General features: G+C 37.2%; 1 protein-coding gene across 6 annotated transcripts in view; it reads right to left on the bottom strand.

The window, feature by feature from the left end:
- Positions 1 to 1,980: 1,980 nt before the first annotated feature.
- bcl11a (BCL11A, BAF complex component) overlaps positions 1,981 to 27,227 on the bottom strand; it is a 91,909-nt gene continuing 66,662 nt past the window's right edge. For 2 of the 6 annotated variants that reach the window (XM_031901808.1, XM_031901809.1), the window contains exon 3: positions 4,207 to 9,393. In XM_031901808.1, the coding sequence (XP_031757668.1) occupies positions 7,385 to 9,393 (2,009 nt within the window). In that variant the 3' untranslated portion in view covers positions 4,207 to 7,384. 6 annotated transcript variants of the gene reach the window in all.

Raw genomic sequence — 27,227 nt, 5'->3', positions numbered from 1 at the left:
TAAAAAAGTGATATATTTGACAGACAGTGTTGGGCTCCCTGAGGTGTGTAATTCTCATACAATGCAGCCATTCTCGGAAAACATTTGTAATGAAAATATATAATCATAATTGTTGGGCAAGGTAGGAGGGGCAATATTCAAGCTTACATACTTACCTATAGATAATTACAGATATGCCATGTTAGCCACAGAAAAAACACTGGAGTCATTTACAACACTTTTCATGGCTAAATAGATTGGATAATTTTGGATTGTGACAATCAGTTCCCAATGTGTTTGCTGCACTCTTGGTAGGAGTGGAAGAGTGCATAGGAGTAGATTAGCTTTATCTAATGAGAAAGGGTTGGTTACTGTAATAACAAATACAGGGTTTAATAATGCATCTATTTGGCTGCCCACAACTTATGCACAACTCTATATTATACTGTATATAAATAAATTGTATCAAAGGATTTCTTATCTATTCCAGAATAAAAATATACATTGTAGGCACATCATCAAACCGTCATAGTGCCGCTTTAATAAAAGCATACAAACACAAAAAAAAAATAGTATTTAAATTGTCATGCCATCAGGTCTATAAGTTATTTTAACAAAAAATACCCTGAAACGATTGGATGATGAACACCACGCTGACCTCGGTTATAGTGATGTGTGTTATGTCAGGTGGGTTAGGCATGTAATTCAGGCAACCATTGCAGGTTTAGGTTGGGGAAGTACACCTCTGGTCCTGACATTTTACTGTCTTGGAACCTAAGGAACATGCAGAAGTAGCATACAGAGTAGAAAAGCGTGGATATGAGTTGGATGCAGGTCCTACAATGGCAACATTCTGCAGGTTAGGGTTGGGTGTGGGTTAAGATTTTGCACATTAGAGTCGGGTTCGAGTTTTGTCTGACCCGCACATCACTAGGCAGTTTCCTTTTGTATTTATAGTAGTTTTAAGAATAAGATTTAGTAAACAAAACCTGCGCACATTGTTAGATTTGGAAATTCTATATATCAACTTAACATTCAAACAAATAGCAACAACATATAATTTGAAGAACTAATTTGCTCATTTCTATTTTTCCACAAAGACATTTTCTGATGATTGAGATGAGGCTGTGAATTGTGTACATGATTTTGTACAAGAACACTGCGTTTAAGGTATGGAGAGCCTCCTTGTTTCAGTTACATTTTGAAAGTAACCTGACCTGTGATTTTTGTAATTTATGGTCTGTGTACAAACATTCAAAGAATTTGCAAGAGTTCCCCCTTTTAGTCTTTAAACTTGAGTAAAATATGAAATTCCAATGGTCGACTTCAAAGAGCATAATAACCAGCGTATACCAACAGATGGTCTATGGATGAATGCATGAAACAGATCATCATAGCGAAATTTCTGTCAGAAGTGTGTGGAATACAGTAGTTTGCTATGGATCTCAAACACTGCATCTGGAAAATGACTCTAAAACGATCAATTCAGCCGGTTGGGTTTCGGTAAAGTTGTTTTTTGAATGAGGGTCCCATGATGCACTCAACCTAGAGTCCGCTGCTTTTCTGTTTTATTTCAGGAATTGTTGCACTGTAAGACCAAAAACTGAAGGATTTTTTTTTTTAAACAATGACCATTACCTTTCTCCAGCACTGATGGGGTAAAGTCAGCATATGTTTAAATTGGCTCTGCCATGCACACAGAAAAATTGAAAGATGAGGTCACGGGTTACCCTTTGAGGTTCACCAGACATCTGTATTTGAAATAGGACTCCCTTTCAAAGTTTTGAAGAAAAATTGCTTACCATTTTATTAACTCATTCCTTGTTAAAGAGTATGTTTATGGAATCTGCTTTAATCAAAGCATACAGAACTCTGAACAGAACTTTCTGCTCCTGCATACGTTTAGATTTTTACTATGGGTTGATCATCATTTTCTCCCAAAATGGTTACTCATACATTTTTGTGATTTCAGAAAAAATCAGACCTATATTTTTTTTTACAGTTTATTGTGTCCATTTTAAATTTAAAATTGCAACCTTTTTAAAGGCAAATGCATAATGTATTTTCAACAATGATTCCTGGAATATATTTTCAGTATATAACAACAGTTTACATCACATTAAATTCACCCAAAATGGGTAACAAATAACTTAATAACTGGCAGGTTTCTTTTCTTAACTTACAATATCGTATTCTGTACAAACTGCACTAGGAGAAGCTCCACCTGTATATCCCATAATGCAAGCAATATATGCAGAACTTCAGGCACTAATACTGGATCTCTCTGGATTTATTGCGACTCAGAGTAACATAAATGGAGAATATGTAGCTAAACAAAAAAAAAATTGTATTTTTTTAACCCAGTGGTTTTTTTCAAATTAAATTCACTAGGTATTTGATGCTGTATTTGCATTAAGAGCAAAGAGTGTATTATAGACATAGTTTCGATGGTAGGCCTTGAAATCTAACAATGAACAGTTAATGTTAACCACATCATTTTTTTTCCACTTTCACATTTTTCAACATAGAAATATATTTATAAAAGTTTCTCTGGACACTAGGTCATGCTTGCATGGAACTGTACAGCAGCTTAAGAACACATTATGGATGCCATATAAATCTGGTGCAGAATTCTAACAAACTTGAAAAGGCCTCGATGGTTCATGGTTTTTATAACACCATTAATTTATCACACTGTTAAAAAATGTCACACTTTGTATTACTATTTTTTTTTCTTTAGAACTCAGAGTACAAGGTATGATTTGTAAGTTTTGTTCTTGTTGACTAATTGTAAAGCTCCAATTATTGAGGCAGTGCTGTATTTTATCTTCTGCACTAATGTTTTCTACTTAAGGGAAGATGCTACAAAATTCTGTTCTGCTTCCTTCATTTATTTTGTGTTCTACAAGTCCAGCATAGATTTGAAGTCCTAATTTCAAGTTTGAGAAACCTGGATCTATGTTGCCTAAAATGTACTGAATACTTTTTAAGAGGTGCGGATGCAAATGAACTGCCTTTGGAGCTCGTTTTGTTTTCTGAAGATCTTGATGAAATCTGTAAATCCTAAAATACTGGCCGCCTTCAATAAAACAACAGTAAGTTAAATCCCAAAACATATTCCTTGGGCATCAGCAATAGAGTACAGAATGATGGAGAGAGCAGTGTGCTTTGAGCATTCCTGCCTGGTACATTGGCCAAGGCTATTTAGCTAAACCTTTTATACAAAGAGCCCAGGTTGAAGTACTTTTCTGCATTTACAGTTATCTGGCCTGTTCATATCAGCATGTTCTTCTTTTCTTTCTTCATCTTCTCCTCCAAAGCTAGATGTGTTAATTATTTCTGCCCATATTGGTATGCATATTTGTTAACACTTTTGCATATCTTTTCAGACTTCTTGCCATATATATTTGATTGTTCTGTCCTTAGATTTAATGATGCTGTATTTTCCCCCTAGAAAAAAGGGATACAAATCACACTCTTAGTAAATAAAAAGAGTATTCTCGTAAAGACATGGGGAAAAAGCAGGTCACAAACCATTAGCCATAAAAAGAGAGGACAAAACATATTTTTACAGTGAGGCACATTTCCAAACTCTCCTTATGTAAAACTAACTTCACAACAACAAAACCACCAACTCATAGTTACATAATATGCCCAGAAGCCATACAAATGCTAAAATATGTACAGATTGGGGGATGAATAACAAAATAAACAGACACTGGTTTGATAAAGGATTAGAATGTAATGTAGACGAATAACCAGGGATGTTCAGGAGGCGTACTTATGAGCAAAAGAAGAGAAGCAAGTGAAATGTAGTTGATGTTGTGAGTTTGCTACTAAAGCATTGAGGTTGCAAAGCGGTTTCAACGCATTTCACAGCAATGCAGAAAAGATCTCTTTCAGCAGAAGGGGTTTTAAATTCATGCTTTATTTTAGCTTGTTCTTTCGATTGCTGTTATTTCTCTTTTGTGCATTCAAAAAATCAATTTGCCAGTTTTAGATCAATTTACCATTTGTGATCTACATACTGAATGTAATCAGGTTTCCAAAACGTATGTGGGAGGAACCATTTCTGACCCTTCCTTCCATCTAGGCACTTTCCTTAATACTACGTTTATTTATAAACAATAATAATAATATGTATAGGTCAAATCCTCTCTTTAGGATTTTAACGTAGGAATTTTGTAACAAATTTGAAATATGACAAATAAGGGCACAAGAGGCTTATACTGTGTACTTATTTTTTTTTATTTTTTCAATAAAGGGACAAAATGGGTATATGAACAGGATAATGCAGACAACTGCCAAAAACACAGACAGTGGTTTATCCAATAGAAATTAACAAAGACCAGAAACAAATACCATAAAAGCCAGGTTTGTATGACCTTTGGTCATAAAAAAATTCAAAGAAAAACAATAAGAAATAAAATAAATTTCAAGGAAAAACATTTAAAAAAATGTCCAAATGTGCCTCGGTTTTAAACAAAAGCACATAACCAATAATAAATAGTGACTCCCATAGTAAAAGATAAAATTTCAAGTTACGACAAACAGCTTTTTTTTTTTTCTCGTTACAGGAATAGAAAAGGCCAATAACAAAATATTGTACATTGCCAGTTACGAAAAGCGTATTGACTTATGCCATATTTCATCTCAATATGCCTTGCATATGATTTTTCCCCATTCTAAATATAAAGCACCATATTTAATTTTTTGGCAATGAAAATAAACTCAAAATGTGTGTTTCTTTCTTTTTACTGCATATGAGGTTTAGATGCTGGAATGTAGGTGATGAGAAAAAAAAGAAATAAAGCACACTACAGAAGAAACCAACGTCATTAGCTTGCAGTACTGCATACAGTATGGCAGCCAGAGAAAAGAATTCAAATAAAGGATATGTTCAGCCCACTGCATGACATTCTAATAAGTTTTTCCTCAACTCAGCCATTATATGGCTTCTTTACTGTACAATGTCACACTTTATTTTTTTTATTTTTGCTGTAAAACATACAAATAATTTGAGCTATATTATCCTGCCAAATTAAAAAAAAAATATATATATTTATATACTGTGGCAGCCGGTGTGTTTTTATTTCACTACCAAAAAAAAATTTTCAATTTAAAAAAAGGTAAATTGTTACCTCTTTAAAAGAATGAGAGACTGTTAAAAATACAAACTTTAATATAAATACTATAGTTCCTACACTAAGTGAACATTAAATTCAAATCCCGGTCTAGAAGTACAGAAAAAAGAGAGACCATAAGTGTGTTTTAGCATAGGAATCAACATGGGTGTGCATTTTCCTATATTTAAGTACTATATAATCTGAAAACTTTTCCCCAACACACAATTTTATACAACCTGAAAGAGACAAGTTTATATCCAAGGCAAAGAATTCCTCTACCATTTTAATTGCAATGAATAATAAGTCTTGTACATCACCAAGACAATGGAGTCCTAAATACAGTTCCCCGTAATAAAAGTGATGACTTTATTTTTAAAAAAAAATCAACTCCACATTTAAATTTTAAAATTATATTGTACAAAAGAAAAAAAAACACCTTTGCACTGTAAAGGCCAAAGCAATCATTATTTTAAAGTACATGTGGTCTGTTTCCATTCACAGCATTGTACATGTTTATGTATATATGGTAAGTCAAGTAAATAGCTGTATACGTTATATATATACACATGCATGTATGTATATATATATATATAGAATTCTATTCATGTGTCAATGTATCTATATTTATATCCAAATGTTTTGAATATTTGCAACATTTCCCTTATATATATATCTATATAAAGATTTGTAAACAGGGAAAATTGTACAGTGCATTTTAAATGTATCTGAGCTTTATTACTTTATACTCAACCTCTGCACCTTTGATTAAAGAACTGGTGCAGACAATGGTGGAAGAGTCAAGTGCTATCTGAACACTAAACCAGGGCACATAGCAGCTAAACCCTTTGAGAATCACAGGGGGGTTTCTTATGTATTGTTCTACAATGGCCCTGATGCTGAAAGGGTTAAAAAAGAGAGAAATGGGTGTATGGGTTTATTTTTTTTGTTTTTTTTCTGCCATGATAATAAAAGACAGTGCAAAGCAAAAACTGTTGGGGGAATATAAACATTTAATGTCATTATAGAAATTGCCCTCTAGTGAATTGCTTTATTCTTCGTTGTTTTTTGTTTGCTTTTTGATATAAGGGTTAACGGTGAGCCTCAAGTTCATAGTTAATCATCATTGTAACGATACTAGCTTATTTCATTTTCTTGCCGGAAAGTCTTGTGCCGCATTGCCTTTTTTTACAATGTTTAATAAACATTTTAATAAACATTTTAATAAACAAGCGATTGTCAGCTAGACAACCATATAAATTAACAATAATTTACTTTTACTTTCATTTTTGTTTTTTTTCCAGCTACATACAAAAGTCACTACATTGCTATAAAAATGAAGTGCCTTGTTATTATAGTCTAAATTAGCTTAAATGTGGACTTCAATTGCGGTAACATTGAGCAAATTGAAATGAAGGAATCAAATCAGCAGGAGTAACTAAGCTTACTAATCATTAAATAAATATCAAGGAAAATGATGATTAACTAAGACTTACTGGATCATACTTTAGGTAGCCTCTGTTATAAGAAATACAATATATCATTAATATTTGCTATACCATGGAGTCCTCTATATTTTAATGTGGAATTCAGCTACAAGTTCATTGACACATAGGAAGAACCATTTATATGGTTTCAACTCAGAATGAAGGCACTCAGATACTGTTATTTTAACCAAATGATAGTACAGATTTACTTTTTTTTTTTTTTGTCTTGACGCCAAGGCCTTTTTTTCTCCTTTGTTGTGTTCTAACCACTACAGGTAACCCCTAGCATGAAGATGATGAAGCTCCTCTGGCATTTTGCAGCACTAGGATTCCCAGTCCCCAGAGGATCTGAAAAGATGTTCCCTGTGCACATCACAAAACAAAACTGTACATGATATGTATTACAGAATTTATGCAGCATGGTCACTTCTCTGAACGGAACTGGAAACAGCAAAATATTTTTGCTTTGCAAACTAATTCAGGGACAATTGAAAATAGCTATAACATATCATACATGCTGTCTATAAAAAAAAACCAAAAAAATAAAAAAAAATCAACATACACGACATGTAAATTATTGCACAAGAGAAAGGCTCAAAGTTTGCGTAAAATGCAATAGTATTGCCCCAATAAAGAACATGCATTTAAACGATGAGAACAACAAAAAAATAAAAGAAAGTATTAAAAAATAAAAAAAGGTGTGCTATTGACAAGCACTGTCTTGTATCCTTAGCTTTCATTACTTTTTATCACATGGGACTAGAAAAAAATCTACAGGGGGTTATCGATATACCTCTATTCAGTTTTTATATCATTATTCAACACTCGGTCACTGTGCCATTTTTTCATGTGTTTCTCCAGGGTACTGTACACGCTAAAAGGCATCTGACAAATTTCACATTTGTAAACGTCCTTTCCCACCTGACCATGTGTTTTCATGTGCCGGGTAAGTTTGCTACTCTGCGCGCAGGCGTAGTTGCAAAGCTCACACTTATATGGCCTTTCACCTGTGTGGCTTCTCCTGTGAACAGTGAGGTTACTACAGTTCTTGAAGATTTTTCCACAGTACTCACAAGTATCACTGCGCTTGCCCTCTTTTGAACTGGGCCTTCCAGGCCCGGGCCCGCTAATATGAGGAGTGCTTCCACCACTTCCTGTACCACTACGGCCTGATATTCCTCCATCCATTTCTCCTGGAGGTGTGGAGAAGCGTAAACTGCCATTTTCAGATGAATGTTCTGAGGAGGAGGCAAAAGGCGATTGTCTGGAGTCCCCAAAAGTTAGGAATGGCTCTTTTAGCTGCCTGGAAGCGGCATAGCCAGCAAGCCATTGGGAGTAAACATTTTCTGTGTTAGGCATAGCTGACGCAGGTAGATCAAATTCCTTCTCAAGTTTTATGCGTTTAGAAAAAGGACTCAAAGAGCTTGGGCTACCAAGAAGTAATTTTTTTGATAAGCCTCCTGAAGCAGATTCACCTGGGGAACACCCCCTCCCATTGACTGTGCCACTTTCAATGCGATCAGATTCTCCTGCCACTGAATCTTCATCGCAAGTGTCTCTTTGCACTTCTGGTTCAGATAAATGCCCTCTTTTATGCTTTTCCATCAATACCTGATGAAAAGCATCACTAAAGTGATGCATTCCAAGACCCATGCTTTGCATGACTTCAGGCATAGATCTCTCCTCGATCGATCTGGCGTTATTTTCGTGGTGACGAGCTGCTTCAAGGTTAAGGCCAAAACTATAATCAGGCCTACTGTCTGTTTCTGTTAAGTCTTCCTCCTCCTCTTCCTCTTCCTCCTCCTCCTCTTCTTCTTCCTCCTCCTCCTCTTCTTCGTCACCATTCTCAGGTATCAAATTTGAATCATTTTCACTTTTAAATTTGGCTACCACAGACTTTAGGACACTACTTGCACTGCCAAGTAAATCACTGGTTCCAGGTTCAGGAGAACTTGCTGTGGAAAGACCATCATCTGACTTGACTGTCATGGGGGAAGATTTATGTATGTGTGTTTTCATATGGCGTTTCAGTTTGCTGGCTTGAGTACATGCATGATCACACAGGTTGCATTTGTATGGTTTTTCTCCCGTGTGACTTCTGCGATGTACTACTAGATTGCTCTGAAATTTAAATGTTTTTCCACAAAACTCACAGGACTTGGATTTAACAGGAGGTTGGGAAGGAGGAGGAACTGACTGAAGAGAAGGAAGAGGCGGTGTTGCCAAAAATGGTGGTTTGTTGCCTGACGGGAATGGCTGCATTAACCTTTGCATAGGGCTGGGCCGATTGGGTGACAAAGGAGGACTGGAACCAGTGTTTCCAGCTAACTCTCTAAGTCTCCTGGAAAAATCCATAGCTGGTGGCTCCATAGCCAGGGGGTTAAGTCGCAGCACCCTGTCAAAGGCACTCGGGTGATGTGTTGGAAGGGCCATTTCTTCTGCACCCAAGCGTTCTATACGGTGAGGATCCAAATGATGCCTTGGAGGGGGGCTAAATAAAGGGGGTGTTGGTGGGAAACGACCCTCTGTAAGACCAGAAGCCTCTCTTGACACAGATCCAGGAATTCTCAATAGGTTAAAGGGATTATTGTCTGCAATATGAATCCCATGGAGTGGTGGCTGTGAAGGACATTCTGCACCCAGTCCTGATGGAATGCCTACCCTGGGTGTAAGTGGGCTGCCATGTTCACTTTCCAGATAGATTCTGAAGCCGTGGGTGTTCTGGGCATGTTGCAAGAGAAACCATGCACTTGAGAATGGCTGTTTACACGTTGTACAGGTGTAGCTGCTGGGCTCATCTTTACCTACAAAAAAAAAGAAAGAACAATTAAGCAAAATGAAATCACTTAAACTTTTGATTTGTTTACTGCTATATTTGACACACACACACAAAAAAAAAAACATTTATTGGTCACTCCCTCCCTAGTCTTACAGGAAACTATAGTAAACAGCCTCTTAGCCTTTAAATTAAACTTACTCTTGCCCCGGCCATTTTTTCTCATATGGAGAGTAGTTTTCACTTTTTGGGAGGAGATTTGTAGAAAAGTGTTTGAAAAATATGCACCCAAAAGTACAAGCAATAAGTTATGTAAGTTATAACATAAATACCCTCCGCTTACACACATATATGCATACAGTTCAAACCAATGGGGCTGGCAAGACCTAATGACGTTTTGTAGCATAGTAGCAATGGTTATGATAAATAGCTGGGAATTACTAATATAAGTAGACATTTTGTTTTTCATGCAGAAAATGTCCTCAGTGTAGTAAATAAGCCACATTGTCATTAAGGCAAAAGTCCTATATCTATATAGCCTACAATGTAATTATTTATGCGCTGAGAAACAAACAGATAAAGTGTATACCTCCCAAGTTACACATAAAAAAAAAGCACAGGTGATATTACGCAGACGGGATCCACTTGTTCCCATGGATATTTTTCACTTTGTGTCCTTTGTATTTTAGATACAGATAGAGAAGACCTAGTTTTCTTATCTGGATCACATGGAACACCATCCATTAATAGGAAACGGTTTGTGTGCCAGTGTCAAAATAAGGTGAACAGAAGCTGTAGGCAAGTGGCTGTCTTGATAAGATGCATAGCCAATATAAGGGTGAATAAAATATTTTATTCAGCAAAATAAAAAAAATTCCCATATTCTATTAATACGATCACTTTATTAGGTGGCTCAATGTGTGCTTCTTGTTACGCCTTCAACAGAGATAGGAAAGAAACTGAAATATATGGTCTAGTGATTCAAACTACTGGCTACCAGCCAAGAACTCTGGGACAAGAGCCCCGATCAAGTCACGTTTTCTGTGCATTCAGTGTGCAAAGTATCTGACATTGGAAAGTGCCACATTTGGCACAGGAAATGATTTATGTTTGCTGCCAGAAAACTAAGGATTAGAAAGTAAAGTGGAAGAGGTGCATAGCCTTTATTTAAAGGAAGGTATATAACTTAAAGAACAATTAAAAGATATTTCCATAAACAAAAATGATGATTTTGGCTAGAAAATATATCAACCATAAAAACATTGTATGATTCTTTACTGTAGTATTCTAATACAATGTATATATACTATAGGTGTAAATTATATCCGATCGCGAGCTGTGAAACTGGAAATATATATAATGCACCCAAAAGTCAGTAGAGCTCATTTACTAATGAAGATTTTAAGCACTGTTGTTGTAGTAACCCGAATTAACTAAGTTTAATCATCTAAATTGTAGTTGCCTTATAAAAGCTGCACTGACAATGGTAAGGCGAATGTAATTAGAAGTGTGAAAAACAATCCAATAAGTGGGAAACATGCTGGCAGATGCAATATCAGGAAGGGATCTCATGGCACCTCTTGTTTGGGGGTTCCCGCTACCATTGTCATGTGACATCCGCCTCAGTCATTGCCTCGTAGTAGTTACAATCTTGTTTTGATGCTGGAGGCACTGGAAGATAAGCTCATTATACCAAAGACACCAGGATATAGTATTGAGGTATCAATTTTCAGAATTATCCAGTGTTACAATTAGTGTGCAGAAAGGACGATGAAAGGCAAACAAATACAAGACAAGCTACCAAGCCTACAGCCATGCACTGGCTTTAATATGGATGAATGTCATAAAAAGTATGATGTCTTATCCAGTCTCCTTTTTCAGCAAGGACAAGTACAGCAAGGTCCTGACAAGCTGCAACAGTTGTCCTTTTCATAAAGTCACCTGATTGTGTCATTTGATGATCACCAGATATTAGCACACTTTGGCCACAAATGTGGATCTGTCAAACGGATCAGCCAATCAGTTGGGTCACTTGGAGGAAGTGCTGGGATTAGTAAAGGAGGGATATGGACTTCTAAATTTAAGTTACTGCAGGGATAGTCAACATGTGTCTACTCACAAAATACTATTCCTACCATTTTAAGTGGGTTCATAAATGGATGAATACATTAAGGACAGATCAGTCCCCTTGAGCTATAGATAGAGATAACACTCTATATGCTACTGCTAAAATGATTTTATGGATGACTGCAGCACCGGTATTAAAAAAGAATCCCTCTACAGCCACTGTTAAATAACAAACCACCATCCAATATGTGAGAAATAAACTACAGTTCTGGACCATTTTCACAAGAAAGCAAACACTGACTGGCTAAAACCAAATCCTATGAGCCCTGATTAATCATAGCAAAATATATATCAGTATTACAAATTAAAGTCTACTTACAATACAATTGCGCTCGGCTATATAATAAACTTCTGGCTTGACCTGTAATTTACTTTGCAATGCATTTTAATCTCATTAAATGTATCCTGCTCTTGGATAAATCTCTCTACAAGATTAGATAATAGACACTGAAATTAGGTTTTAAACATTTGCCTAATGTGAAATGTGAAAAGTAGCCAGATTGGCGAATACAACCTTGCTGAAATGAACCCAAGTAGAGGAGCTAACATCTACCCTCATAGACATTTCTCTTCAGTCATGTTTAAATATTTACAATACAGCTGAAATTAGGGGTAGAAACCACACAGCACAAGCTTTGTCACTGCCTTGAGATTTCAGTGTAATTGTTTTACACTTTGCCAAATTGAATTGATGTAGGTTGGAAAGAAACTACTTCTATTTTAGCACAGAGAAAATGCATTTATTTACTTGTTTTTAAGTTGCCATTTAAATACATTTGATTTTATTGTCAATTGGCTAATTTAACTAAATAAAACACTGAAAATTAACCATTAACTTTTTTATACAAATGAGAAAAACAGAGGAGCTCAAGATTGGTGTTAAAAAAAAAACTAGACACTGTAACCAAATTACTAAGGCATACCATTTAACAGTTTGCTCAGCCCTTAATATAAAAGCAACCAATTGGATGACTGCTTTCATTAGGCGGGACCAGTATGCTGAATGGCTGCTATAAGGTACAGCTATAATAAACATAACCTGTGTTCATGGATAATCCAGTATAAGATCATTTCTCCTTCTTAGGCTTCATTCACACATAGATATTTTTAGAGTAACAATAACTGGATCTTGCATGTGGGTGGCCGAAGCCACGCTGACTTTGCTCTAATATCTGATCTGATCAAATTGCATGAAAGTGTCTACTAGGAATACGTTTTACCACTTTGTCTTCAACACTGGCCCCATTATGTTTCTTGAATATGGGTCTCCTGATGTTGTGGATCTTCAGCTTTCAACATGCTTTAAAACGTTGACTGCATGTTGGAAATACTGGAAGCTGAGATCCAGCAATATCTGGGTACCCAAATTGGTTTTGTGGCCAATCTTCATGAACATACAGTTTGCCTAAACTACCACCACAAATACAACTATAACTAGTCCACTACAGTGTCATAATCCAGCCATTCGCACATTATGATGGTTGGCCATCACAATGTGGAACCATGCACTTTCGGATATAGATGCATATAAATTGTAGCTCATAGAATTCCAAGAGCTTTAGACTAATTTATAATATCATATTGCATTACAGAAGTAATATACTTTACTGTTATAGCATCTAACAAATTCATTTTCATGTAATTTTCCCCAAAGCACATAGAATTTACACTCACATTCACATAAAGGCTAAATTTTAAGATTCCCATTTTAAAGTGAAATAAGTAGTGATAGGGTCATTTTCCTGCAAATGGGATATGTCATAAACTCCCATTGCATATTTATTTAGATATAGGTTAATAAGTCGACCTATGATACTAATATTACACTGCATATATGGGGGAGCAAGTTCCCCTGACTTTAAAGGAACTGGGTCACTTACATTAAATTGTCTATAGAAAAGTCAACAGCCTAATGAGCTGATAGAAGCAAGTAGGTCAGTAACCCTGCAGGACTCTGCTGAAAATAAACCCTGGCCTACCCTGCCTTCATATCTTTCAGATGCAAAACCCAGAAGTGACTCTACCACTGTAATCCAGAGCACTATAGCACATGTGTATCTGTTCTAAAGCTACTTTTGTCAATAATCTGTGCTAAATGGGGTAATCAAGTCACAACATTCACACATGCTGGTACATAGGTACAAGCAAAGTCAATGCAGGTACAGCAAACACTGCAGATCACTGATACAAATTCCCTATTATTTTACTTTCATTTCTAGATGATCTTTAAGAAGAAGCAAATAGTGGGGTTCATCTATCAAGTAGGTGTTTAATGAGGCAACAATCCTAACCAATATTTTTGCTCCAGAAATCTTGATCACTTATTGATCAGTCATGGTGGAATAATTCATCCGCCAGTGTATGGTGTATTGATGGATCAGGTTTCGTTGACCAGACACAGTGGAAAATTTTATCTGCTAGTTTATAGTGTATTGATAGATCAGGTTTTGCTGATCAGACATGGTGGAAAATTTAATCTGCCAGTTTATAGTGTATTGATAGATCAGGAACCACAGCATACAACTGTTCCAATCATTGAGGCCGAACAACAGAAAGGCAACCAAACAAGTATAGCCACTTGTACGGAATCCATCAGGTTGGCCTATGGGATTACTGGTTGGAAAATAAGGTCACTGTAGGGCCACCTCACAGAGACCAAAAGTATAGGGCCATGTATGATCTAGTTGCAATAAAATGAAAGAAATATTTCTATTTGCAAATGTTTCTAAATGCTCTGTCACTTAGAACTAATTTGCTTTTTTGGCAAGAATTTACATTCGCCGCAGTTGCTGGACCCATTACTTTATAGTTATTGGCTGTTTGTTACAGGCTAACACAACAAGCCATTTTGCAATATTATTATAATGAAGAAAAACTGGATTAATTACACAAGGCATCACAGAGCTTCTGCTAAATACTTTGAAGGAACTTGGTGTTTAGAAGCAACGAACGTAACTGACTCAACATCAGCCACGGGCATGTCCAAAGCCAGCATTGTAATCAGCTATGAAGCTGGGGAGAGAGCCAAAAGAGGAGAGAGGCAACATGCAACTATTGAACTAAAACGAAACAGCTTGTGTGCCAAGAGACTATGGAACCAAAGTAAATTTCTCATGTGCCAACAAGCTGTGGAAAGGCTTTCTAAATACTACTTCATATGAAAAAAACGCTTGCAATCTTCTAATGCAAGAAATATTTTTGGACTTCCCAAAATCTATGAAAGAGATTTTATTAGGAGGGGTTTCTGAAATGTTACAAAGCGTAATTGATTGGTATCAAATGGGACCCATTTGCTAAGCCCTTCTGTCATAAAATGTTTTCATTAAAGTGGTTCTGGAAAAGAAATTATTGTACTTTTGCTTTTTGATTCAGGTATCTCAAGGATGCTGGGAGGTGCAGCACAGCAGAAGTGCCAAAGGCAGCTAAGTGGCTTAGATCAAGGATGGCCATCTGACTAACCTCTATCAATAGTTACAAAACTTAAAATGAATGAACTAAAGGAGAACCATTTTGTAGGATGTCCAGTTGGATATCCATCCTACTAACCTATATCAATTAAAAAAGTGAATTGATGAACTAAAGAAGAACCAGTTAGTAGGGTGTGCTATAGGATCTCCACACCATCCTCTATTAATTGTTACAAAACAACTTAAATTAAATTAACTTAAGGAGAATCAGTTAGAAGCATGTCCTATCTCCATTCTACAAACCTCCGTCAATGGTTAATAAGCTATCCTGCAAACCTCCATCAATTGTAACAAAACGTAAGGAACCAGTTAGTTAGATGTCCAGTAGAATATCCACCCTACTAACATCTATCAATGGTTACAAAACTTAAATAAATAAACTAAAGTAGAACCAGTTGGTACAATATCTAGTAAGATACCTATCTTTCCAACTTCTAACAATGGTTACAAAACTTGAATCAATGAATGGAGGCCCAGCTAGAAGGATGTTATAGGCTCTCCATCCTATAAACCTTTATTAATTGTTACAAAACTTGGTTAAATGATCCAAAGGAGAACAGTAAATAGGACGTGTAATAGGAACTCCATTCTGCTATCCTCTGTCAATGTTTACAATACTTGAATTAATAAACTAAAGGAGAACTGAATAGTAAGGTGTCCAATAGGCATAGTAGGATCTCCATCCTACTGTCCTGTATTAATGATTAAAAAAATTGAATTAAATGAACTAAAGGAAAACCACTTGCAGTCAGTTCATTAAAATGTTTACTTGGGGTTTATCAGAGGAAGTGCACACTATCGCCAGAGTCTAGCACCAGCTTGGTTCTCTGGGGCCACGTACAAAGATATGCAGATTCAGTTTCCTGAAATGGGACTAAACACTGCTTTTCTGAGCTATACACATAACATCTACATAAATCGCACATTTTTTCTTTTAAAAAGTCAAGGAAACTACTTACATTTGCACAGGCATGCTTCCTACAAGTCTGTGAAAGCAGATGTTGCTGATCAGTTCAGGTCTATGTTTAACACCTCAGGCAAGGAAATCAATATGACAGCGCCCTTATGCTAAGGAGGTTGGTTTCTTGCAGTAAGCTATACACTCATAATTTATTGTCCACTTATACAAATAAATGTAAAATAGACTGAATACTTAAACAAATGAAGCATCTCGTACATATAGTTATACATTTCCCCCCAAAGAAATGACTATTTTGCCCTAAACATTACAAGCACCAAATGCCTGACCCATATTAATTCCAATTCCATTGCATGATTGGTTGCATTTTATTTTATTTTTGCAAGGAAAGCGAAGCATACATATTACTGTATCACAAAAATAATAATGAGATCTGGCCGGCAATTTCTGTTCATTTATTACAATCATAGTGTACCTAAGTTCATTTTTGAATACTAAAGCGGCATAATTGACCTTGACCACAAAATATCACAATGAATTGTCTATAGGCTAAAGCTTTTCCTATGAGAACATTACAGAAATGTTATAATTGTACTGCTGCCTTCACACTTATTATCACATTTTGTGAACCATCCTAATATATTAATTAGCCGAGCAGCATACGGGAAATAAAATAAGTAATTATGCTTGAGCATAACGGCATACACATTTTTTTTCTTCTGTATTTCAAAGAAAGAAGCTGGACAAAAAATTAAGAGTCATTTCCATTTTGTACAATATCTTAGTTTTCAAGGTAGCAACATTTATCATGTTTCCCATATAATGTTTGCATCTACCACAAATAATAAAAAAAAGATTAATTTTCCCTGCATCAAAGCATTTTTTACATCCAGCAAAGTAATCTTTCTATCTAATCTGTGCATGCATACAAAAATATTTCCCTAGAGGCACAAATACATAAAACAAATACAATTTTTCTGAGGAACAAATATGAAAAAGGAACCGTATAAGGTTGAGGTTCTCTATAAAGTATAATTGTTGGAATATGACCCTTTTGTTGCCACAGACCTGTAAGAATATTTCTGTTTTCAGAAGCAAAATTAACACAGACATTGCCTTTCCTAGTCTATGCAAAAACAGTATCAGAATCACAGAACCAGGAGATATAAACCACTACTATTGAATCTACATTTATTACCTAAGACAGTGCTGTCCAACTTCTGTGGTACCAAGGGCTGGATTTTTTCTGGCCTACGTGGTGGAGGGCACTCAAACCACAACGATGTTATCACAAAAGCTTTTAAGACCATAACCACATTAATCGTGGTAGTGCAGCAAAATCCCAAATGGTTGGTGCTCACTGCAGGGATGACCCTTCATTCATATGTGAAAGAAGTTGATAAAGTCATATTAAGCCACACCCTAAAATCCATATGCCTCCTCCCCTGTGGGTAGAACAGCAACCCCAACACATAATTACACACCTTAAGGACCCCCTAACTACTATTTCCAAATGCTAACAAACTCCCAAATGCACACACAGGCAGCAAAGGGCAGGCAGAGTATGGCAAACACAGGAAGCATAGGGCAGGCAGAGTATGACACACAGACAGCATAGGGCAGGTAGAGTATGGCACACATGCAGCATAGGGCAGGGAGAGTAAGGCACACACAGGCAGCATAGGGCAGGCAGAGTATGGCACACACAGGCAGCATAGGGCAGGCAGAGTATGGCACACACAGGAAGCATAGGGAAGGCAGAGTATGGCAAACACAGGAAGCATAGGGCAGGCAGAGTATGACACACAGACAGCATAGGACAGGCATAGTATGACATACATGCAGCATAGGGCAGGGAGAGTATGGCACACACAGGCAACATAGGGCAGGCATAATATGGCACACACAGGAAGCATAGGGCAGGCAGAGTATGACACACAGACAGCATAGGGCAGGCAGAATATAACACACATGCCCAGTATTCCTGCCCAGCACATTGCATTACTCGTGCAAATCCAAAGGTCTCGCTCAGAAATCAGAGCATGAACGATTTGTGAAATTGGTTAATACAAAAAAAAAAATTCTAATAGATACATTAACCTCATCCCATGAAACGGTGACACGACTTGAAACAGTAAACCTAATTATCACACTTGGCAGCTTTCAAACGGCAATAAGACACTGAACAAGGAAGCAGTGCATATTCTATGATGGAACCCAAAGGCTTCTGGTATAAGGTGCATGCATTAAGAGGTTAATGTAAGTAATGGGAAGCAAGATCATCATGCGTATCGTTGCACCTTAGCAATTCACATTGCAGTCACATAAGAAGCTTAGCTGTTTCTCCAGCAGGTATTTAATGATGCCTTTTTAGCCTTGCATACTATCTGCTCCATTATTTCCTATAATAAAATGCATTTTTCCTTATATTTTCAGAATAAACATATTAAAACTGCGCCATATGGTTTTGAAGTAGGTGCACAAATACTAATACAAAATCACCCAATTAGGCTTTCAGTCGCTAATGCAATACTAAAGAGGGCCCTAGAGAAACCCGCTGTAATATGATGTTTAAGGCTACTTTCATCTCTGCTCACAGAAATAGAAATTGCATTCAACACTCACAGTAATCATGGCTTCTCTGCTGGATATAAACAATGGCTACGGCTCAGTTAAAAAATAGTTGTTTTCTGTTGGCTGGATTTCATTTCATTTTAATATAATATCAATATTTATTTTTTATGTTGCTTTGTTGACAAGATTTTTCAGACAAAAAGGTCCTTAAATTAATTTGATACTGAAATGCTGATGATAATACATCTCTCCAGGGCAGTGGTTGTCAAACTTTTTCGTTTAAAGCCCCTCTTGAAAGTGTAAGATTGGCTAGGACATGCCTAGAGGGTCCTCAGTCATAGCACCAAATAAGCATTTACCTCAAATCTCAACCTAATTGAACTTCAGCCTGAAAACTCGGGTTTAGCCCCCTGCCAATACTCCAAGCACCCCCAGAGAAGACAGCACTACAGTATGGAAACCATTTATATATGCACTATATATATATATATAACCATGCTATTTCTTTCTTTTAGTTAGGCAGAGAGAGACGGCCATACTTTTTGTATAAAGAACACTGTGAGTTAACTGTCCACTTGGCCCAAAGACTGATTGGATAGCTTGTGGGGTTGGACCCTGTATGGCCACCCTAAGAGCTTCTCACAAGGTAATATGCAAACAAGCACACCAATCATGCATATGCTCAAGATCATCTATAGTCTACATAACTTTATAAGATCCAAGAACATATTTTCAAGCAGAAATCAACTGGTGCATACCAGGGGCCATGCCAGGTAAAACAGGGACAAGACCAGAATTCTGCACTATTGGAGCACAAATATTAATTGTGCTGCTCTTCTCTGCAGCTTTTATTACCTTTAAACTGGCGTGGCCTGACATTTACCACCTTCTTATTAAAATCACATGTTCCCTGCAAAGCTTAAGGTCCTGACCAGCTGTAGGAAGGGGTATGTCCACTGGCCAATAAACATTATGATGCAAAATACTAGAGAGAGAGTAAAGGAGGCGAGTTTATTAGATATCTAAAGGGTCAAATGGTGTTATAAAAAAACTGAGAATAGTCGTAAACTGCAAGGATGAGGCCTGTTGCTACTTTAAATATTTTGGGTCTGGCACCCACACATTCTATCTTCAGTAAAAGTGAATATTTCATCACTACCGACAATGCTCCTCCAAGGAGAAGACAAAACTGAAAATAAGAAACACATTTAAAGGCCATAACCTTCCACTGGTTTGCTAATAATATTCTGTTTCTTCTAGCAGCTTTGCAGAAAAGAGCAGATTTTTAGGTTTTATGTTTATTTATGGAGTATTCTCTTTTTGTCACTTGCCAGTACAGTAAATCTATAAAAGATTACAGCATCATACTTATTCCCAAATCTATCATTCTTTCTTTCTAGATGCACGGTTTGTACAGCCGATTATGAAGCACTGTGCGCATACTTAAATTCTCCAGGGGATGAAGGGCAATGGAAACTGAATATGCTATACGCAATTTAATAATAATATTATTACAGGAATGACTCAGCTATCAACAAATTAGAACCCAAAGTTAGGAGCCGTATCATAAATCTACGTTTTCATACAAAAACTCTACAGATAACAGCAGAGTAATTCCTGCACACAGACAGTACCCAGAGGCTCAAGGTGAACACAACATGTCTCTAAGGTCTCTCAAAGTGTCCAGGGTGCCAAAGAAATGGGCTCTGTTCATCTGCTCTGTTAGTCTTAATTGCATGGAAATTACCAAGGACTTTAATAAAGTAAATGTGCAAAAAGTGCTCTGTTACTGGAAGGTCCCCTTCATCATTGTATGGATTTGTGTGCTCTGACTTCTTTTATTTTCATTTTGCCTGAATGGCTGACAGGACTGCCTTTGGTAAGGGGTCCCATAGCTCATGAACTGGTTACATATGTAGGAAAATATTTGCATATCAATCATTTATTCATTGTTCAAAAAATAAATTTTTATGCCCAATCTCACCCTAAATGACCTTCCAGCTAGGTTTTCAGGTGTACCTAGGAGAGCAAATGGCCATTCTCACTCTAAGTGGCCTTCAGTCAGAGACCCCCAACCCCCACTACTGCTTCAAGCCCTAACCAGAGGGGCAGCCAAAAGTTTGTGAACTACTGCCCAAAATCTTCCAACTTAATTCATGTTCTTGATTAAGAACCCACCATTCTATAGAGCAACACTACCTAAAGCTACAATATGCTCAAGTCTTTCATTGTGTATTAGTATACTGTGCCCTCTTGCACAGTTTTTCCTGCTCTTCTGAAAAACCTCACCCTTAAATTCCTTAATGTATTCGAAAATATTCTGCGCCCCTTTACTTTCCCAAGCGACTCATGATTTAGTAACTACTGTACTCTCAGAAACCCTCCCTTGAATTGTCAATATGCTTTCATGTCTTATTTGAAATGTATATATGGAATGTAAGCCTTCCAGATTACATCTATCTGCCAAATGGCAGCAGGACCTCACTTGGCTTAAGGTTACCACTAATGCAAATACAGCCTTGCTTGCCTTCCTGTCTGGCTAATCTACTGAACAACATTAAAAATGTATATATAGTGAATAAAGCACCCCCTCTTGTAAAACATAAGGATATTGTAAGTCACCTTGGAGTTCCATAACCATATAAAAGCAGGAGCCACACATGAAAGTGAGTCATGCAACAGAAATCACATCACTAAGCACAGATTATAACTGATGACATCACTAAGCACCGTTTATAAGGATATAATTTAGACCAGTGACCCCCAACCAGTAGCTCATGAGCAACATGTTGCTTTCCACCCCCTTTGATGTTGCTCCCAGTGACCTCAAAGTAGGTGCCCATTTTAAAATCTCTGGCTTGGAGATAAGTTTTGGAAGCACAGAGACACAGTTTTGCTCCAAGCAGAGCCTCCTGCAGGCTAGCAGTCCATATGGGGCTACCAAATAGCCAATCACAGTCATTTCTTTGCATCCTCAAGGAACATTTTCATGCTTGTGTGGCTCACCCACATATTTTACATCTGAATGTGGTTCTTGAGTAAAAAAAAAAGGTAGGGGATCCTTGATTTAGAGGATATTCATGGCTCTTGTATATGTATGTATAAATATATATATATATATATATATATATTGCAAGAAGACAGGCACTCACGTATAAGTAGGTCCAAGGGAGCCTGGGTGCAGTCCCAAAATAATAGATGGAGTAGCTGTAGAGAGAGTCCGCACTCACAGGTCTTACAGAAAATGTAGAGGTGTTTATTCAAATCAACATCTAACGTTTCGGCTGTGGATGCAGCCGAAACGTTAGATGTAAGACCTGTGAGTGAGGTCTCTCTCTACAGCTACTCTCTCTCTATATATATATATACTGTTTGGTCATTTCCCCATGGGACCAATTGTAAATTATATCCTTATACGCAGTGCTAAGTGATGTTATCAGTTATAATCGGAGCTCAGTGATGTAATTTTTTGTTACATGGCTCACTAAAACTTGTGTATTATAATAAATAAAGTACCCCCTGATGTAAAATATGAGGATATTAGAGTTCCATAACCTATATGGTCAGGGAACTCCTCGGCGATTTATAACATCCCTATATTTTATAATAGGGGGTACTTTATTCACTATTAATATAAATATATATATTCCTCTGTATAATAGCATCACATACCATACAATCATCTAGTGTTGTATATGCAAAAAAAGAAACCGTGACATAATACTGAAGTATGGATAAACAAAGTCGCAAACATTAACTTGAGTTGGGAATAGAGCTTCTGACCCTAAATACTCTGGTAAGTGCCAAGGTTAACTATATTTTCCAGTAAAGCACACTTGGAGCTATTGCCTCACATATGACTTTGGAATTCTGATTTAGCTGTTTAACTGGATTCAGTTCATCTGATTATACAGTGCCGTGCTTTCTAGAATATGTAATCATGTCTTTTTGATGACATTTTAAACATCCAACTAGACAAATAATTGCAGCAGTAATTGATAGCCTGGTCATGCTGAAGGGTTATTGATTGGCAGAGAACCCAAAGAAAGAGGCGCTCATCTTTCAAACTGCGCAGCACAGATTCTTCGCTGAATTAGAAGCACAATCGCCTTTAAATATAGAGAATATTTGCGAAACGGTGTATCTGTAGTCAAAATGATTAAGGTATACAGTCTTCAAAATTCAAATGTATATTTTTTTCTATAAAAATTGTATAATATTGTCTTAAGATGAGTTGTTTTGAGATAATAGATGTCTTCCTTCACTGCTTCAAAGGTTATTGTTATTCTTTCTGCTTGAATGGGGGAAACCATTTTCTGGAACTCATGTGACTATTTCTAATTCCTGGCAAACAACAGTGATACTTTATGGCAGCCATTTCAGCTCTTCTATCACTTTAAGACCAGTGCCCCCCCAAGACAATGTAGGATCAATTACCCTATATCTAAAAGTCTTATGTACCATATTGGTATTTGGGATGCCTATGGGTTTGTGGTACACAGGCTTCTCTGCACTTTTAAGAATGTATTACCGTTGGTCATAGCTGGTGATGTTAACTTAAAATTTTCAAATGCAAATTGCCATTAAAAATAATCATAGGCTCCACAGCCACTGGCGAATAAGCCCAATGTACCATAAGCATATGGCTGAGTTAACAATGAGAGTTAAACAAATAACGAAGTTTAAGTGAGGAAAAGCACTGAACCTATAAAAAGAAAAAGTAAGAAATCTGAATTATGTGATGACTATATCCCTGCATAAAATAACAGTCAATGCTTTGGAGAGTGTAATCATTCAAGTAGTTCAGTTGTACTAAGCATTTTGCTAACATATCACTTTACTTAGCCAAACTATTCAGGTTAAAGCGGACCTGTCACCCAGGCATAAAAAGCTGTATAATACAAGTCCTTTTCAAATTAAACATGAAGCCCAAACTCATTTTTTTATTAACACATCCATACCCATTATAAAAGCATTTAAAAATCGTTGCTGTCAATCATATATTGCCTGCCCCGCCTCTATGCCTAAGGCATAGACACTTACTTTCACTTTGAATTCAGAACTTCTTAGATGTTGCTGGTCTCCTCACATTCCCCCTTCCTCCTCACCATCTAATTTTGTAACCATTGCACAGGCATGAGCATCAGGTCCCCCCATCCTGGCACAGAAACAAGATTTTGGCAAGATACAAAGCTTGCCTTAATAACAGTGTCCACAAAATGGCACCTGCCTATTTGATGTGACTGTGTCATTCCAGGACTGAAGGAAACAAGATTTACATTACTTATATAATGTAAGTAAAGATTATTTTGCTTAACAAACACAATAGAAGAGAATTTTGAATTATTTCTTAGGGTGATAGGTCCTCTTTAATACAAAAAACAATTAGATATGGTTTACCCATGAGAAATAACTTGCTACTTGCTATTAGTTTATATAGGAATGATTAAAACCAACTAAAGGATTTAACACCTACAATGAAAATTCCATTCCAATACAACCCCTATAAAATCAGCTGTTCCAGTGGAGGGGCAGAGCTGGCTGGAGATTGCTACTACTACCTGCTTTCAATTTGTAATATGCAAAATTTCTGAAAACTGCACGGGGCCCGCATGGTGTTACCTTTAACCTAAACTGTTCTGTCCCTGATGCACAATATTGGATTGATCCAATTGGTTGGTGCAGGATGCAGGTCACTGGAATGAGGACCACATGAACAAGCCAATGTGCTCCTCGCCTGGCAGGATTTTTATACCTGACCAATTTTTGCCCAGATATCAGTCAGATAGGCCTGTCTGAAAGGCCAATAAGCTGCCAACTCAGTCTGTCAGCAGCTTTTATCAGCCCATGTATGGCCACCTTTACTTGTCTAACTGCCCTTGTCCTTGCATATAGGCACGATCAGAGCAGGCTCCGCTAAATATTAGCATGATACTTTTTTATATCCATGTGCTGTATATTGTACAATTCCTCTGTCACTTACTTTGCCACATCTTTACAAGGACAGCCTGAGTCCCACACACAGCTTAGTGCACATAATTCGATGTTTAATTCTATTGTTTCCCTGACATACGGCTTCTGACTTAGTAGCTGACACCATTATCACTATGCATTTTTGCACTATTTATCGGATCATTTACCATGAGCAATAAAAAGGTAATGAATCCGGCGGGTGGTCTTGCTAAGGTAGCACGGCTAAGGGCAGAGCAGGCTAAAATTAGACAATACAGCTGTATATTTTAGTTGGAACAGAAGAAAAGCATTTAATTGGGGGAGTACCTGTGGATCTGCTTTAACATTGTGAAATAAAGCCATTATGAGCTGATTGAGTCTCATAGCTACTGTTAAAAATCAGAGGCTTGTTAGATGTAATGATTATCGGTGCCTTGACACCTATGGCATATGAGTGGGCTTGTCAAGCAGCTTTGCTCTAATTTAGAGATCTTTGGTTAATTAAAATGCCCTCTGATTTTTTCCCTTTTTTTTTTTTGCATATGCAATTCTTTGTCAACAGCTCTGTCTCCTGACGATTTGACACTAATAATTGTTGGACTGACCTTCCCTGGCTTTGGCAGGTTTCTCTCCAGTTTTACAATGTCAGGGAATTCAGTCCATCCTGCCGGCTTTATCCGGAAGCATACGAGTAAGGATAGGCTCCACATATATACGCTGTTTCCTCACATTAAACAAACGCTGACAAAATGCTGCTATATATAGGCAGAGTCAAATAGGGAGGGAGGTCAGCTAATGTCACAATGTGGCCAGAGTTTCCAGGTTATTATTGGACTGGCATCTGCATGGAAGAGCTTTATGTTAAAGATCACATGCGATGGAGGTATCATGTCTCAGGATTGTTGGAAGGAAAACATTATAGTAGCAGAGCAGAAGGCTAAGCTGTGGCTTCCGTATTCAACTTGGAATAATCCAGGGATATATAAAACACATTGTGTAATGCTCATAGGCTACATTTGTTTTCCACCAACAAAAACCAAAGAGAACAATGGGCATAAATAAAAAAATTAAAGGGATTTTCACCTTTAAATTAACTTTGAGTATGATGTAGACCAGTGATCCCCAACCAGGCTCAGGGGCAACATGTTGCTCACCAACCCCTTGGATGTTGCTCCCAGTGGCCTCAAAGCAGGTGCTCATTATTGAATTTCTGGCTTGGAGGCAAGTGCTGAAACTGCATAAAACCCAGTATAATGCCGAACAGAGCCTTCTATAGGCTGATAGTTCACATAGGGGCTACCAAATAGCTAATTATAGCTCTTGTTGGCACCCCCAGGAACTTTTTCCATGCTTCTGTTGTTCCCCAAAACTTTTTCCATTTGAAAGTGGCTTACGTGTAAAAAAGTTTGGGGATCCCTGATGTAGACAATGATATTCTGAGTCAATTTGAAATTGTTTTTCTTTTTTTATTATTTGTGGGTTTTCAGTTATTTCGCTTTTTTTGTTCAGCAGCTCTCCAGTTTGAAATTTCAGCAGCTATCTGATTGCTAGGGTCTTGTTTACCTTAGCAACCAGGCAGTGGTTTAAATGAAAAAGATAGATAAGTAATAAACAGCAACAAAAATAACATTGTAAGGTCACACAGCAACAATTTTTTAGCTACCAGGCCAATAAATCCTATTTGAAAACTGGAAAGATGTAGAAAAGGTTAATAAATAAAAAAAATATATAGAAAATAAATAATAAAGACCAATTGCAAAGTTCCTAGGAATAGAACATTCTATAACACATTAAAAGTTCACTGAGAATTGAACCACCCCTTTAATGCAAAGAACATTGTTAATTTGAAGCAAAGCAAGTGCTTAAGATGGGGCTGCCATTTGCAACATTCTTATTAACAATTAAACTGGGAAATTCTTCCAGTGGGCACTTCACTGTCGGCTTACCAAGAAATAAAAGGAAAGCTTGTAAGGCTCTGCTACCTTACTCATATCTACCCTCAAAATCATAACCGTTTCAGGAAATACATACTTTAATTTAGTTTATGTTACAACGACAGCCTTGTACATGCTGTTGACCTACAACTCCCTTACTATTGGCAGCCACTCCCACTGGCCCCCAATATCCTTCAGCTGTTATATAGGATAGCGCATTGCCCATAAGTGGTTCAGCATAGAACAAAGTTGTTTAACCACAAACCCTACAGCTATTTCAGTTTATAATTCCCTTCAGCCTCACAGGTGTTGCACCTACAGGGTTGCCCTGGCTGGAATGCATGTTGCTATATATTCCATATTCATGTAATTCCCCTGTTTACCAGGAGCAAGTTCAGGAATGAAAGTTAAACTACAAACTGCCCAACAGCACTTTGAACTTCTTTAGTGAGTGAACCCTTGTGTCTAAAGTGCATGACAGTGAATTTGGCCCTGTCTCCAAGGCATTGGTGGGACACTTGAGACTCAGCAGTTCCTTGCCTGTGATCTTAGCTGGCTGCAACTTAATGACTATTGTCAGTCAACTCTGTCAGCTTTGAGTGCTATGGTCTATTTGAGCGCTATGGGCTATTTGAGGGTTAGGGGTTAATTGTGGGCTATGATAAACCCTCCCAGGCCACAAGATGTTCCTTAGAGGGATTGCAGGATTGTAGCTGTGCGCATTTGTTATATAAAAATAAGTTATTAGTCTGGCCTAATTTCTTACAGTTGGGCCTGTCATCTAAGAGGTCAGATACTGTATTTTACAGTTTGTTGCATCCTTATTTTCTTTTTTAAAGCTCCCACTTGTCTTTCTCCATCAAGGGGAGCAACTCTTTCCTGCTGTCCA

Source organism: Xenopus tropicalis, chromosome 5 (assembly GCF_000004195.4).
Source record: "Xenopus tropicalis strain Nigerian chromosome 5, UCB_Xtro_10.0, whole genome shotgun sequence".
NCBI classification, from domain to species: domain Eukaryota; kingdom Metazoa; phylum Chordata; class Amphibia; order Anura; family Pipidae; genus Xenopus; species Xenopus tropicalis.
The sequence above is the reverse complement of the archived record's forward strand: the minus strand, read 5'-3'. Positions and strand labels throughout refer to the sequence as shown.